Source organism: Drosophila sulfurigaster, chromosome 3, assembly GCF_023558435.1.
Source record: "Drosophila sulfurigaster albostrigata strain 15112-1811.04 chromosome 3, ASM2355843v2, whole genome shotgun sequence".
Classification (NCBI taxonomy): domain Eukaryota; kingdom Metazoa; phylum Arthropoda; class Insecta; order Diptera; family Drosophilidae; genus Drosophila; species Drosophila sulfurigaster.
Window position 1 is genome coordinate 10,495,378 of NC_084883.1, and position 17,271 is coordinate 10,512,648.

A 17,271-nucleotide genomic window follows, 5' to 3' on the forward strand; every position below is an offset into this window, starting at 1 on the left:
TCACTCGTGTCTCTCTCTCTCTTTCTCTATGCCCCCCTGCTGTGTCTCTCCCACTTAGAGTTGCCCACTCATTTGTGTTAAGCTTTCTACACCCCGTGGCCAAATGAGGTTCAAACAGGATATGTTAGGCTGACCAGAGAGTCGAAGGAAACAAGCTCAATTACCGCAGAAGTTAAGGTATTAAAAGTTAATGGAAATAAATGATAATAAATCAGAAATGTTAAAGTATTAAAACAGAAAAATAAATTGCAATAGATAATTTCAGTAAATACTTGCTAACTAAAATGATACTTTATGATTATTTATTTAGGGCCACAAATAATTTAAGTTAACACTAACGTATTTTTAAAGCACTGGCTCAGATTTTATTATGATTTGGAATTTGCTTTTATGGTTTTTTTTTTTTTTTACATATTTATAATGATTGTTCAAACATTACAATTTCTTTTAAAATATTTAGTAATATTAAAAAATGTTCATAATTGAGAAAGTGACTCAATCCAATATGACAACTTTAAACTATCTTTTTTTTTAATAATGACAGATTTAGAATTATTCATATATTTTGAAGTATACATATATTGAAATTTGTTTGATATATTTTTAAATAGATTTGGTTCGATGCAACAGTTTATTTTGACTCTCAATGTAGATAAATGAATTTGCCATGAAATTGAGGTGATAAGCATATTTTTATTTTTAATGAATATTACCAAGCACTGTTTACTTGAATCCTCATAAATATTTGAAGCAAAATAAATAAAATAAATGAAATTGCTGTAAAAAGCACATTTTTTAATTTTTGGCAAACATATTTTGAATAAAGATTGCCAAGCAACTCAATCCTCATAAATATTTTGAAATATATTTTGAATGAAGATTGCCAAGCAACTCAATCCTCATAATTATTTGAGCATGAATAGATTGGGTTCTTTTACAGGGTCTTTGGCAGTCGCGTTGACCCTGTTTGAAGAGCTTGCTTTCATTGTTGCTGTGGGTGGTTGGTTGGTCGAGTTGGTTTCATTTGCTCTCCTGCCTGCTGCGGTGACTGACTGTCGAACAGCAACGTCATCATCAACATCATCATCATCATCATCGTTAGCAGCAGCAGCAGGAACATGAACATCATCATCGGCATATGGAAGACGATGATGAGCTTGCCCCATTGGGGGCGTCGTTGAATGTTGAATGTTTCGTGCTGACGTCGTTGCTGCCACACAGAAATTCAATGTGCTCCCGCAAAGGCAAATAAAACTTTATCATTTGGGGAAGCCCTGCGCTTTCATAGACTCTGCGTGTGCGTGAGTGTTATGTGGGTGTGAGTGCAAATGAATACACTCACTCATACACATACACACACACACATACAACACTTGTATTTTTACACTCGTTGGCTCACTCTTTGGCTGCTTGTTTTTCCGCTTTTGACTGCTGCCAACATTTTCCTTAATTTCTTTTTGGCATTTTATTTTGCGTTTCGTTGTGTTGTTGTGTTTATTTTGTTGTCGTTTTTTTTGTGTTTCTTCTTGTTTTGTTTGTTGCAGGTTGCTGTTGCCTGCTGCTCTACAGAAAAAAAACACAGGTATGAGGTTTTATTTTGGCTTATTGCCGGAGCTGATTTTGTTTCACATTTTCTTTTTATTTTGCTGCTTTTATTTTTATTTTATTTCATTTTATTTTTTGCCTGCTTGCCACTTTCGGCCCGACTGCCATGACCTTTTTTTATTTTATTTTATTTTAGCCGTTGCTCTTGCTTGTAAATTTTCTGGGCGTGGCTGCCACTGCTGTTGCTGCTGCTGCTTACAACAAACAGTTGCTTAAAGACTGGAATTTTCGGGAGGCATTTGGTCTGAAGATGGGGAGAAAAATGGGGCTTGTTTATGACCAGGACATGCCATGGAACCAGTTCTATTTTTGGGGTTCTCAATGGCTTTCGAGTGCTTTTTTATTTGAAGTAAGTTCGAGAACCTTTTTATCCAATGACTAAGAAGAGAAGGGACTGAGAATAGTCTTGCTCGTTTGCATATTTATCGAATAGTTTGTACAAAGTTTATTAAATTTAATAGGGTTACGTGAGAAATTGTTAACGTATGTAATCAGTTATATGTATCAGTATCAATTTAGTTACGATTAATCGTGCTGTGATCGTTAATTGTGTGATTAAATTGATAAATTGAACACTGCTTGATATGTATTAGCTCAGCGTTTATAAATTGATTATTTATTGCATTGAGCTTATTTGCTTGTCCTCAACTTATTGCGTTGTTATGGAACTATGTTTGTAAAAGATTATATTTTATAACAATACTTATTCCTTAATACGGTTTTTGCTTATCTGATGTCAAAATTTAAATTCTATTTGATAAACGATTCGAAAATGTGAAAGAAAAACACAATAAAATAAAAAAAATTCTACTACAAACAAAAATGATCGTATCGTACATAATTATAATACTAAATCAAACACTTCTTTATCAATGATCTTTCACAAATAATTCATTATTTTGTATTGTTTTGTTTTTATTCATTCATTAAGTATGTTTAAAGAGAATAGAAATAAATATTATCGACAGTATCGAAGCTCAGTATTATCGATGAAATATACCAAAAATACTAGAAAGTAAATATGATCGATATCACAATCAATAATTTTTTCTTCTTAGTGTTATTATCGATATCACAAGCTATATTTCGTATACCGATATTTTCTTAGTATTTTTAGTATATTTTGACTATTTTGCTTTTATTGTGCACTTCACTGCAGTTTTCATACTTTGTAGCCTTAATTATGAAATGTTTGAGAGATATAATAATATTTTTGCCTACGTGTGGAACATTTAAAGTTCTTCGTGAATTCAATCACTCAACTGAGACTTCTCTATGAGCACCCCGAAGGATTTCTGCACACTTTGAGCTCCTCGAGTGATGGGGTGGGTGGGGGGAGGTGGTCTATTAGATCATCAAGGGGGCAACCTTACAAGTGAGCAATTTGCACAGTTTTTCCATTAGCTAACTGGCCATTGAGGCATTCACATAACCACACCTAGACCCAGTTACAGTTACGCTTTGAATGTCGGGGTAAATATGTATTTAGATATGCGATAAAGGCTGAAGAGGAAGGGCGAAAGCGAATTTAAAGAAGCCAAAAACCACCCCCAATTGTCTAAATAGAGGAGGGGGACAGGAACGGTGGAGAAAGAAGAAGTGAAACTATGTATAAAGTGAATCACTCACAAAAACCAAAAGCCCTTTTACTTGGAATGGAATGCGAGACAAAAGTTGCCAAAGGAAACGCAAAACAAAGAGGCAGCAAATGCGCTAGAAAAGGTAACAGAATAGCAACAACAACAACAATCACGATGATGACGACAACAACACCATCGGGGAGTAAAGGAAAAACAAAGAAGGAATTGCGAATGAGGCAAACAGAGACGCCCAAGAGTCGAGCAAGGTCTTCGTCTATGCCCCTTCACAGTGTTCTCCTTGAAGCTCCTCAAGCAAAACATAAATTATCAGCACAATGGGCAAACACACAGTCAAGGCAAAGGCAAAGGCAAAGGCAACAAAACAGCAAAGGCAGAAAGGAATGACAAGGGAAAGGAACAGAAGAGCAGCACGTGAAACAGCAAAGACACACAGCCAGAGAGAAAGAGAGAGTCAGAGTGGGAGAGGAAGGCAAAAGCAAAAGGCAAAAGCATTCCCCGGGCCAAAGTCTATTTTAATTTTGACGTAGTTAGTGACACAGAACGTTGGCCAAAAGCGAATGCGAAATATGGCAACAGGGAAGACTTCCCCCCCCCTCCCCCTCCATCAGCAACAACAGCAACAAAGACAACGGGAAAGATTATAAGCAAAGCCAAAGTCAGCTTAAGTGTTCCATTCGCTTTGAACATGTTGCGCCTTGCTGCTGCGTGAGTATCTAGATACAGACTTTGTATCTTTTTTTGCTTGTTACTTGCTTTGCGAATGTACTCAGATCCGCACACACACACTTATACACACACACTCGCAGTGTTAGCCATGCTCCCAGTTGGCTGTGAGTTGTGGCAAAGTGGCGCGTGGGCAGCGAGGCATAAGAATGCCGCCGTCTCCATCGCCGTCGCCGTCGCCGCTTCTTGCCACAGTCAACTTGTAACGACAGAGTTCTCGCAGGGCGCACACAAAGTATCTGCAAATGTTGCACGGCAACAATCTATGCAGATTAACGGGTATACTAGCTTATGGCTTTAACTTGACGTTTTACGGAACGCGTGCCAATATTTTTATACACTTCTTCTTTTGCTTTACAGGAGTTTCCGTTTAGTTAAGTTTAGTTTAGTGTGGATTAAATACAGTATTTTATCAGTATTCTCTGTTTGTGGGAATTTGTTATTTAAAATTTAATTATTTGATAGATAAATATTTAACAAGAAATGCTTAAAATTAATGAATTTTACCATTGGAAAAAATATAATTCATAATTTTAGATTTCAAGTTTAACGCACGAACGTAGTATCACGTTCTATTTTTTACACAAAACAAATACAATGTAATGTAAATATGGTTAATATTTCTGAAGCCTCGGGCTATGCAATTTGTATCATTGAATTTAATTCTATGTTAGAAACAAATATGATAAAGAAAAGGTAAAAAATATTTGTTAGCTTTATCTTTTAAAAACAGTCCTATACCCTTCATTATTTTATATTTTACGTAAAGCTATTTGAATAAAAATAAATGTTTAAGTTCAGTTTTAGCTCATAGAATAGACTGTTAAGGAAATCAAATCAATAAAATTTCACCAAACAAAATGGTGTAATATACCAATCAAATTTAACTTTTATTGTATCAAGGGATAGCTATTTTATTAATTAATGTAATATAACATAACTAATTTGGCAACTGTACTCTTTACTTTTTATTTGTTGGGCTAATCTTCTTAGAATTAAAATTGTTAAAATTTTCATATAGTTGAAATTGTTTAGTAGAAATTAAGAAATTAATTTGCTCCTGTATTTCTATGAGTTAACACATGCTGCCTTGCATAATTTGATGCCATATTAAATTCCTTTAATTAAACAAATCATTTCAGTACTTTTTTAATACTAAAATTGCAAAATAATATGCTCTCACATAAAAATCTCTTCAATTAAATACATAATTTTAAATAGTATTTTATTAATACTGAATTTGCAATATAATAAGCTGTCATATTAAATACCATCAATTTCATATATATTTTTGTAATACTGAAATTGCCAAAAAAAATTTACTGACACATTAAATACATTCAAATAAACAAATCATTTTAAATACCTAGTATTTTTTGATTCTAAAATTTCCAAAAATTCGCATATTTAATGCCTTCAAATAGTATTTTTTAATACTGAAATTGTCAAATAATATAAGAATGGTGTCTTTAACATGTCTTCAAATAAACAAATAATTTTAAATAGAAATTTTTTAATACTGAAATTGCCAAATAATATGCTCTCACATAAAAATCTCTTCAATTAAATATATCATTTTAAATAGTATTTTTTAATACTGAAATTACCAAATAATATAGTGTCTTTAATATGTCTTCAAATAAACAAATCATTTTAAATAGTTTTTTTTTAATACTGATATTGTCAAATAATATGCTGTCTTAAAATTAAATACTTTAAAATAAACAAATCATTTTTAACAGTTTTTTTTTTAATACTGAAATTGTCAAATAATACCAAACTCATCTATTAAATTTCTCTATATTTTATATAGTAGATGTTTAATCTCGCAAATTGCTTGAGAGTAGCGCAGATTCGTTTAGTGCCTCAAAATTGTGTTGCAAACTTCTTGTTAATACGAGTAGGTTGAGGCTGTAGCTAACAAGGGGCGCAACAGTAAAGATTCGGTCGGTTTGAGTGTTGTCTATCTAAAACGACCTGGCTTCATATTCTCCCTCCCCCCTCCTCCCTCCTCACTTCTTACTTTTGCTCCCTCCCAGTTCTCGCCCCATCAAATGGCACCGCAACAGTTGCCAGAGTTGTGTGCTGTCAAAAGTATCTGCGCGCTGTGGGCTGCGCGTTCGTAAAAGTTGAACGCTTGTGCTTGTATCTTTGTTGACAACAAGTTATGTGTATATGTACATATATCTATGTATGTGTGTGTGTGTGTGGGTGAGCGCCAAAAGTTCATGACGCTGTGGCAAGCTTGATTTTCAGGCCATTACATGAGGCCCCAGCCTCGTGTGGCTGCTTGTGTTTTTATTTTGTATCTTGTTTTTCTTTAGCTCTTGTTGCTTTTTCTTCACTTTTTTTTGTATTTTGTATTTTTTCTCATTTTGTTTTTGTTTGTCGTTTCTCTTTTCGAAAACGCTTCGCAGCTGCAGCGTACAGAGCGTTGAATGTGTGTGTCTGTTTTGCCTTTTGTGTGCGCTTGGGGATTACGTAAGGGAATCCCCAACATTTGCAGCGCTGTCGACGCCAGCAGCAGCCAAAGCAGCAGCTGCAAAATGATAAAACGAAGCGGAGCTGAACTGCGTCAGAGTCAGTTGCATGTTTTATGCATGAACCGAGTGCCACCTTTCCCCTTTCCCCTTTCCCCTTCCCCTCTCCTTCCCCCTTTCTCTCGCCACTCTTTTTGCGCTTGCTCTCTTTCGCCTTGCCCCCTTTCAACGTTATCTAGCCATCTCTTTTGGCTACCTCGAATCGCTGCAAGCAAGCTACATGGAGGAAAAACGCAAATATATCTTATAGATACACTCACACACACACACACACACACACACACAGCAAGAGGGCAGAGCACTGCGTTGGGGCGTGGACGGCAGTGTAACAAGTGCGCGCTTGGTTGAGTTTCAAGTATAGCCACGATTTCCTCAACCCCTCCCCACCACTCCCTTTTCTCTACCCTAGCTGCCAGCGACCCCATGCAGTTTTTTTTCCTCTATATTTTTTTTGTTGCACAGTTTTTGTGCATAGTTTGCAATGTGCACAATATTTCACTTTGTAGTAGAACTTTTGCTGCCTACTTGTGGACTTTGTAATAGGCACCAATGGGAGGGTGGGACGATGTGGAGGGGAAGGGAGACGAGGCTGAGTTAGTTGTGGGTGGCTGGGTGGCATTTGTTATTGCGGTTGCTGACTTACAGATGTCGCTGCTGCCATGGTTCTAAAGCCCAAAAAAGAAAAGTAATCTTTTAGCTGTAATTGAAAATGCCTGATTCGCATTCTCTCGCTCTCGCTCTAGCACACGCATTCTCTATCACCCTCCCCCTCTCTCTCTTTCTCTCTCTGTCTTTGTCTCTATCACTATCTCGTTTGCGCTGTGTTTTAAGCTCTGTTTATATACTTTCACCCAGCATTTATTGCCTGCTTGTGAACTTTTGTTGCCGCTTTGTCCTTGCAATACCCTGTAATTCTGTAGTTGCAAAGCGGGTCTTCTGTTTCACTATGAATTATTAAAACCAAAGGCAACCCTTGCTTGAAAAGTTTAATTTATAATCCAAACTCAAATACATGCTTATTTTTGAGTTTCGGTTACAAGTTCAACTTTTCAACAGGATTTTCGGTTTTCATATTTTTAAGAAACAACAGAAAATTGTTATAGTCCATTAAACGATTAAATTATTAAATTGCTAAAAATGATATCTATTCTTGGAAGGTTGGCTCGATATCTTTTTAAACACATCGGAAAATACTCGGAAATACTTCTTTATTTATTTACACGTCCCACAAATTGTGTTATTTCTCTTTTTGTTGATTCAAAATTGGGATTGCGGTACTAACATTAATAATTACTTTTAAGAAAAGCATGAAAATTCTAATAAAATTATTATTATTCAAGATAATACATTATTATAAAGATGCCTGCTTAAAAAGTATCATCCACTGTACCTTCCAAGGAGAGTCCTCGCTTAATATTTTCCAATTACTTAAATATGCAAAAATTCTTCGAATAAACAATATTTTAGAAGCAAGCTTTCATGCATAAGGAACTTATCATAATCTGATTGCACAGAGGTAAGAATTACGTTCAAATAGAAAAATTCAAAACTTGAGGTTGAGAACTTTTTCTTGAAAGAAGAATTCGGGATTGCAAACTTCTGATATCAAGAATTCCAAAAAGAATTTCATATTAAAAACTTATTAAAATAAGATTTTTGATTTTCATTCATCAAAAAACTTATCTAGAAGCTCTTAGGTACAAGAATTTTCTCATTTCTTAACTACATCTATATAAATGATTAAAAGAAAAATTGAAAAAAAAAATCAAGAATTTTTAATCCTGATTTGATTTGTCTATTGAATTGAATATTGTTAATTTCGCATTCTTGAAGTAAGAAAATATAAAGTATAAAATATAAAGTGAGGCTAAACTATTCATATTGTAGTAATGTAGTTCTTATTATTCTACTTATTATTATTATATAATTCTTCTAGTCTTTTAAAGTAGGGTAAAACTTGATAAAGATATGGCAAATTTATTGTCTATTTATCTGTCAAAATCCTGTCTAAAATATAGCAATTGTAAATGGTTAGTTTGAAACTAAGCTATAATTTTATAAGCAACACTTCCAGCAGATTTAATATCTAATATAAATTTTGGTATATACAGCTGTGAACTTTGAAATAGCAGTGCGATATACAAAAACCACATAACGGTTTCTTGCATATTCCTTTTTGTTAGTTAGTGTCTTCCATATTGTTTTTGTAAAATGGAACATAGAGATAAGAAACAAGCAAAAACCCCCATTAGATTTGTTTTGTTTTTCTGTTGTTTTCGTATTTTTGCACACGGGCAAAATATATTTTGATGTAAATCTCGATATACACATATAATTAGCTTCAGTTGTCATTAATTTTGAAACGAAATTAATACAAACATTTTCGTTGCCTACTTTGCGCCTGTTCTTGGGTATTCGGCAGTCAGGATTCGCACTTGCCTCAGGCTACAAAATTCCCAGACTCATCTACATACTCACACATTTAGTCACACATTCACTCACACACACACACACACTCAAACAACTCACACACACACACAGTGGCTACACAAGTGTGGCCTTGAGTTGTTGTATCAAGTTTGCGAAGTGAAGAATGAGGATGTTGTACTATTTGAGTGGTCGGAGAGAAAATGAGAGAAATGTTGCGACTAGTCAATTGAACGTGCAACATGAGGCAAACAACTGCCGCCTCTAACTGGACAACTGCTGGCTTCTTAATTTGGCTAATAACTCGGCTAAAATTGCTGCTTAAATCGAGAGTTACTTACTGCCACGTCCGCTGCCCTTGCGTCGCGCCATCCTGGCAACTGGCAACGTTGCTGTTGCGTATGCTGTGTATTCCTTGCGCTGCGTATCCTTCGAATGCTGCTACTTATGATTATTGCAGACACACTACATGGGGGAATAATATTGTGAATATTTCGTGGCACTTGATTGATGTTGATGTTTATTTTATATGCTCAGTGTGTGTGTGCGAATGTCCTTGACGCAACGCATACAAAAAGCTGGCTTAAATGTTGTCCTTGTTCCGGCGTGTCCGTTGGCTGTGCAACGTCTCAGCGTTGCCTCGCTTTGCCTTGCCACAACTCAACTCGACTCAACTCGACTCGACTCGTTTGTGGCCTGGTTCCGTTGTTGCCACTGCCACTTCTGGTTCACATGTGTGTGTGTGTGCTACATGAACTATTTGTTTTGCTGCTAGACAAATAGACGTGCCATGTCCCGTCCCACACTGCGTATGAGTGTCCTGGTTACACGCTATGATGACGTGGTTGCCTCAATGGCTTTTGGCTGCCCGCAATTTGCATACAATGGCTGGCAACATTCTCATTGATTTCGATTTCGATTTCGATCTTCGTTGAAATTACGTTGATTTCGCGTTTCGTTTATTCATATGTTTGTTGTTTTGTGGTTGGGTTGCGTGTAAAATACTCCAAAATATTTGGTTTTAGTTTTGTGGTCGTTTTACTTTCATTTATTTTGCTGATATGCCTTTTGCTTTTGCTGATTCAATTGTGGTTTCGTTTCTTTGATTTTTTTTTATTTTTTTTTTTTTTGCTTTTTACCCGAGGGGTGATTTACTGCGTCTGCTGCTTCTTCCTCTTTACTTTGACTTTGTTGTTGTTTGCTTGCGTTTGCTGGTTTGTTTGTTTGTTTGTTGTCGTAGGCCGCGTTTAACCGTTAAACCGCGCGCGTGCGACGGAGACAGCTTGAAGCGTTAAGCATGACGAATGAAAAAACCAAAGAAAGAAAGAAAGATGAGCTGACGTGTTTTGTTTGTTTTGTTGTTTTTCTGTCGTTGCCGTTGTTGTTGTTCCCGTTGTTGTCGTTGTCGTATCGGCAACACGTTGCGTATACGCTTTAATTTGTTGATAAGCTAATATTCACAGATTTTTTTTTTGCTTTCGCTTTGCAATTGCAATTTGTGCATCGCTTACACCATTTTACAGATTTTACACTCAATAACTTTAATTTATATATATATATATTCAATATATATATTTTGTTATCAATTTCAATTTACAGGCGTTTCTATGTGTGTGTATTTGTGTGTGTCACATTCAATATGGCATTTGTGTGTGTGTGTATGTGTATGTACGTGTGTGTGTATGTGTGTGTGTAAATTCTATTAATATAACTGAAAGATATTCGCTGCTGCTCTACGAAATGTGAACGAAGCGCGCGAAAACGAGAGGCGTGCGTCGACTTCAGCGTTCACGAACAAACAAGAGGCAATGTTAAGTCGCAACGAGCGCTGTTAACAGTTAAACGCTTCGGTCTCTTCGCGCCACTTGCACGAACACGAACGCATTTGCCGAACATGCGAGACACACACACACACACACGCATACAAGACAAATAACCTGCTTGGCGCGCTCTCTTTGCGGTCACTCGCTCTTCCGTTGTGACTTTTGCTAGCGCTCTCTCTCTCTCTTCTTCCTCGACAGTTGCTTTCAATTGTGTTTGCATTCAGTTTCAATGCTTGACTTTGCATTCAATCATCGTGCTTTTTGTTTACCTTTTTTTCAGTTACTTTTTGCGCATGTTGTTCACTCTTTTTCTCTCGCTCTCTTGAGTGACTTTGCAGCGTGTGCACATTTTTAAGACCACATTTGAGTACAAAATTGCTTTGCTAATTCATTTTATGTGCGCTGCCGCTGGATTTAATTTATTCTAATTGCAGCTTTCATAATTAGCAGACAACTCTATTAATAATTTAAAACCAACGTTTAGTAAGCTAATCGTTTGTCATAAATCTGTTATTAAAATATTCAATTTGAGTTAATTATTACGGTGTAAAATAAAGGTAATACAGTTTTTAGTCTAGATAATTTCATTTCTCGAAGTCATCGATCATTGATTATCAACTAAGAAAGCATTGCATACTTTCGAGAGTCTTAGAAATTACTCTATCAGCTGAGAAAACATTGCATACTTTCGGGTGCCTTGAAAATTACACAGCATATCAGCTAAGAAAACAATGCATACTTTTGGGAGCCTTTGGAATTACTTTACAAGTGGTGTTAATTTCCAATTAAAATGCTGTATTTATTGGCTTCATGAAGCGTAAAGACTGTCTATTCATCGCTGACAGCTGACAACAAGCAAACAAAGAATAATGATATATGTGCTACGCCGCATAACAAGTTCAAGTGCGTTGCGTTTTTGTCTCTGTATTGTGTTTTAATCAAGTGGGGGACTTTCACAAGTGTGTTTCATTGTCACCACAGCTGTGGGAGTTCCCACAGTGGCGTGACAAGCAAAAGGCGTGGCTAGCCACTCGTTAACTCGTTTCATTTTCACAATGTACTTTCGCTATTCGTAACTTTTATTTTCGTTGTTCAACAAAATTATTTTGCATACTTTGAGGCGGGCGGCGATTTGATAGATTGAGTTGATGGATTTTTAAGAATTGGGGCTTCACATTCGTCCCACATTAAAAGCAGTTTGTTTAGAAGACCGTCAATGAATGTGACACACATTGAGCAGCTGATTTTTGTTTACGCGCTCGTCACACGCAGGCGCCATTTTTACCGGCAACACTTTCCAGTGTTCCAGGCATCGAAACAATTTCGCACTGGAAGGAGGGGAAAATTCGAACAGCGAGTTTGGCGCCAAATGCTGCCCGCACTCATGAATTACTACGCAGTCGGCCGATAACAGCGCGCGTGTTAGGATCAGATCTCAAAACGCGGATACTTAATATAAACGGATTGAAAGTGTAACAAACTGAAATTGTTTTTAAACAAAGAGGTGCATAATTTAGGCAATTTAATTGCTACTTGAAATTATAAAGAAGTGTTGTTAAAATAACAAGTGCTAAAATGGAGCAATATTTGTATTAAATAAACAATTAGATGCAATAGAACAATTAAACGAAATCAAAATGTTTTTGTTTTGTTTTATTTAGCAGTTCTCTAGAAGTAATTAGTTTTTATGTATTTTCTCAATTATTAGGAAACTTTAACATTTTTAGTACCTAGCCCCTACACACAGCAATAAAAGAAAAATCATAAGCATGCAAGATTTTTAGAATTCAAAATTGCTTTGCCTATTTGCTGCAAACTCACAATTATTGAAAGTATTTTGCATATATCATATTTGAATATATTCATGACATCAATTTCTTGTTGAATTATTAAATTATGTGCAATTTAAGTTATCCGTCGGTTAAATTGAAAGCTTTATTGTGAACCAATTAAATATATTTGTACTTGTTCTCTGATTCAATTTAAACAGATTCTTCCCCTTAAAGAAAATATGAAAATCTTGTAATTAAAATTACTTTCGTTTGAAGTACTTTGGCCAGAATACTTCAATGTATGAGTATGTCCAATAATTGCTATCTACTGTGTGTGCAATTGAAATTGCTATCTTAACTTAATTAATGGTCTTTAAAATTACAGCACTAAACGTTACGTGTGATAAATGAAACTTCACCCACAAGTAGAAATGTTGCCTCTGGCATAGAGTGACTGTAAATTAAATGCCAAAGTCAATAGCTAATTGCTCCATTGGTTGTAAACAATATTGTTTATATATAATACGTACGGACTCGAGTATCTGTATTTTTACTGCGTATACACAAATATTGTGCAAACCAAGAGAACACACAGAGGAACCGCAACCGCAACCGCAAAAGCAAAGAATAAGAGCCACAACACACCACTGGAATTTTTCGACGAATTTCATTCGCGAGACGTAGCGAAAATTCAATATATATAATACTTTAATATATGTATCCGTTTGGTGAGTAAGTAACTTAACAATTTTCGCCACACACACACAAATTACACTCATTTGGGTACATTTACTTTTAAGTAAACGAAATAATAATACGCATACGCAAGGTTGACCCATGAAGAGGTGGAGAGGGAGGGAGGTAGTAAACGCTCTTAATGCTAAGTGGTCATTTTCAGATCATCATTGTTCATTGTGGTTAATGCCTGATTTGCGGGTCCGTAATGTCCAGTCTTCTGCCTCTGATTTATGAAAATGGCCCAAATGAATTATGGCTAAGAACAGTTCTTAGCCAGCCACAATGGCACACGGTGCATGTTATGTCACCGGCTGACATGGGCATCTTAAACCGCATTAGGCACATACAAAAATACACATTTGTGATGTCTCACATGAATAACTCTCGGACTACCTTCACATGTTTTGCATGTGGCAAAGGAATGAGCTTAAAAAAGTTTTGCACTTCGTTAGTTTCAGCTTGGTAATTGAAATTGTAATTTATTAACTAATGGATTAGTTGACAAACTTTTAGATTTGTCAAATGACGGAACTTTATTGAATTACTTAAGTAAGTTTCAAATTGTTTCGATGGATGTGCACAAAAATCCTTAACATTTAAAAAGAAAAATGGATATATCATTTACAACAAATGAAAAAAATTGTCTAAAGAAGTAAAGTAAAAATCGAATGATAAATTTATTTCAATGTTCAGAAATATTGATATATTATAGAATTTATTTAGTAAAAGATTAGCGGATACGCTTTCTAAGTAGAGCAGAGCTGCTAAACATGCTAAATATTAAACTAAAATATTACAATTTTTCAATGGAATGGTTTTCATTAAAATGATGGGTGTCGTATACTTAATGTCTGAAACATAAAAACCATCTGACTTAAAACAACAAAAAATGCATAAAAATAGTGTAAAGAAAAAGAAAAAAATCGAATAAATAATTTTAATGTACAGAAATATTGACTAGAATATTTTATATTCTATTATATTTTACCCTGTTAGTTATCACATAATAATTTGGAATTAATTTTGTAATAAATTAGCTGACAAGCTTTATTACTACTTTATTTAATTTTTTTTAATTAGGTTATAAAATCTATTGATGTTAAATCAATGAGTAAAGGTGCTAAGGGTTCTGAGTATTAAACCAGAATATTTACATTTTTCATTTAAATGATGGGTGTCGTATACTTAATATCTTAAAACTGAAAGACATAAAATACAGTTCCCTCCGACTCCACAACAACATACAATTTGTGAAAATAGTGTAAAATAAGGAAAAATCAAATCTATTAATTGTATTGTTTGATCAAGTTAACAAATTTATTAATGATAAATCAATGAGTGCTAAATATGCTGAATATTTAATTTTTGGCATCACCTGACTTAACAGCAACAAAAATTTGCAAAATAGTGCATAGAAAAAAGGAAAAATCGAACTTTGAATTTATTTCTTAAACATTTTAGCAATGTTGCTTTAATAAATCTTGATTTTGGAATTCTTTGATCACCAGCTGTTAGCCTTTAAAGATCAAGAACTTATTGTTATTTATGGAATGATTGGAATTGTGATAATCTCTTTTAATATTATTCACTTTTGAGAAATGAAAAATATCTTTGAACATTCTTTAAAATACAGATATATAACATATTAACATATTTATTATTTATCCACACATTGCTCTTTCTTAAATCGAAGTTATTTATCTATCTAACAATATGAACTGCAATTTCAATTGCAACCCAAGCAAATATTTTGTAGTTTACGTTACAAACAAGCCACCAGAAACATAAAGTATTTCCAAGGAAACCACAGCATGAAATTAATGTAATTGAGCGTGCAACTTTGCGGCTGCTCTCCAAGCTTAACAATAAAGTATTCTTAATATGCACGTTCGACATACTCAGACATTCAAGTATGTTATATACTCTAAAAAAAAGTTCTAAAATCAATATTTTGGTCTTAGTACTAAGACTTTTGGTCTAAGAAGTCCGTCAAGAACACGAAAAGCTTAAAGTTCGAAAACTCATCTTCATTTTAAGAACATTTGAAATAAGACCCAAGTTCCCGATAGGAAGAAAAATATTTTATAGTTTTAAGTCCAAAATTTTTATAAGAATATCAAAAAATATTACATTTTATTTTATTGTTCTTTTTTGTTTGCTATTTATTTACTATATTACTGTATTATTTATTCAATTAGTGCATTTGCATTCCAGTAACTGAGTTATGAACAAAACATTCAAAGCTAGAGAAAAACTTTCTAAAAATTTTAATGGATTACAGACTTTTTTAACCTAATTTTAGTATTTTTAGTATAATTTTGAGAATTGTCGTTTTTCAGACTAATGTTCTCAGTTTTAAGAATTTGTTCTTCAAGTGGTCTTTCTTTAAAAACACTTAAAAACCACAATTTTTAAGACGAATATTCTTGAGTTTAGTAACTGGATTTTTCAGTGTAACATATACATATGTGTAACACAAGTGTGAGTTAGTTAAAAAACTGACGTCAGCACGGTTGCAAACATAATTTATAAAGCCGCTGATGGCAGTTTTTAACACATCAAAGGCAGTACGTGTTGGGAATGCGAAACTGAAAACAAATTAATCTTGAATGAAGAAAATATGAAAAATGCACAAAAAAATAAGCAAGATTTCTATTTGTGTCAGGATAATAGCCCTATAGCCTCAAATTGGTGCCAGAATTTTTGGGAGGTCGCGCACAGCTGGAAACTTTTTAATAATGTCACTGCGAGCGGCATTTTATTAAAATGTATAAAATATTTTGTCAATATGATGAGAATGAGAAAAACTTCCATATTTGGGGATAAAGCACAATGCGAACAGCATTTGAAGTTAGTTCATTATATTATATTATGATGGTAATATTTATTAAATATTCATGCTGTTCGCATGCTGCCCGCAGTTATTACCAACAAAACACGAGACTAGCTCCCACTCCGCCCGCTCTCTTTGCCCATTTGGTCAAAAAAGATCCTTATTTATGTGTCCAATTTATGTGAAGAAAGTAGACAATTTATTGACCACGCCATGTCAGCTAATTAGCTTTTTGGCATGTTTTGGCATGTCTCATTTTGCCTTTTAGCCGATTCGCAAGACAGATAGATAGTTAGCTTTTATATCGCATCACTCCCACACAAACACACACACAAGCAAAGTTCAATGGGAAGCGGATATCATTTGAAATGCTTGTGATTAAATTGCCATCCACGCATCCATGCTCCTTTTCAGTCGATTCTAATTATCGTTTCCGTTTCAAATGAGTTTTATAGCTACAAACTATATATAAATAACCCACAGATAAATTTCGAATGCGGTGTGAGTAAACTAAAACACTTTGATAAATGATATAGTTATGGCAATAACTGGAAATTAAATTCTAGCTCTCATGCCTCACAATTTAATTTCTATATTTGACATTAGCAAATGCACTACAAATTCATGTAATTTACAGCATTGCAATTCAAATTCATATATATTATGTAAATTATGAATTATATTTTAATTGTAGTTATTTTTAAGGTTAAGTCTGGATTAATGTTGTCTGAGTTTGGCAATTGAATTTTTGGCCTAAAGGCAATTGGTCAATTATTCTGATAATTTAATTATGAATGCATTAATGGATATGTCTAGTTTGTTGGATTAAAAGGTTTAAATGCATTGCATTGATTATAACCACATTTCCTTTGTTTGCCTGTTAAAATAATTGCATATGTGTGCATTGTTGAGATTATATTTATACAAACATTGTTTTGTTTTGCAATTTTCGGGACACTAAAATTAGCACAAGTTTTTCTTGCTTATTGAAATTACATTTTTTCACTTACAACACTTGCTCTATTTACCATAAACTAAGAGTATGCAAATAGTTTTTCGATGATAAAAAATATTCATTACTTTTTTTTTTATCTATTTGCATACAAAGTGCACGCAATTTTTTCAGATAAATTATTTTAAAATAAACTTTTTATAAACAAGTGAGAAACTTTCAATGAACAGCATGTTGTTAATGTGTTCATGTTATAT

At 34.2% G+C, this 17,271-nt stretch overlaps 2 protein-coding genes across 3 annotated transcripts in view; one reads left to right on the plus strand and one right to left on the minus strand.

Annotated features, from left to right (window-relative positions):
• The window catches only part of LOC133840724 (transcription factor HIVEP3), a 61,019-nt gene extending 50,320 nt beyond the window's left edge, over positions 1 to 10,699 (minus strand). Inside the window, exon 1 of the mRNA XM_062272719.1 lies at positions 9,238 to 10,699. Coding sequence (XP_062128703.1) covers positions 9,238 to 9,268 — 31 coding nt within the window. The 5' untranslated portion in view covers positions 9,269 to 10,699. The remainder of the gene's footprint in view (positions 1 to 9,237) is intronic.
• A 1,440-nt stretch (positions 10,700 to 12,139) lies between these two features.
• The window catches only part of LOC133840730 (G-protein coupled receptor dmsr-1), a 46,877-nt gene continuing 41,745 nt past the window's right edge, over positions 12,140 to 17,271 (plus strand). Inside the window, exons 1-2 of one of the 2 annotated variants that reach the window (XM_062272753.1) lie at positions 12,140 to 12,223; positions 12,877 to 13,219. The gene's annotated coding sequence lies outside the window, so the exon portion shown is untranslated. The remainder of the gene's footprint in view (positions 12,224 to 12,876; positions 13,220 to 17,271) is intronic. The other variant, XM_062272755.1, reaches the window with a different exon arrangement.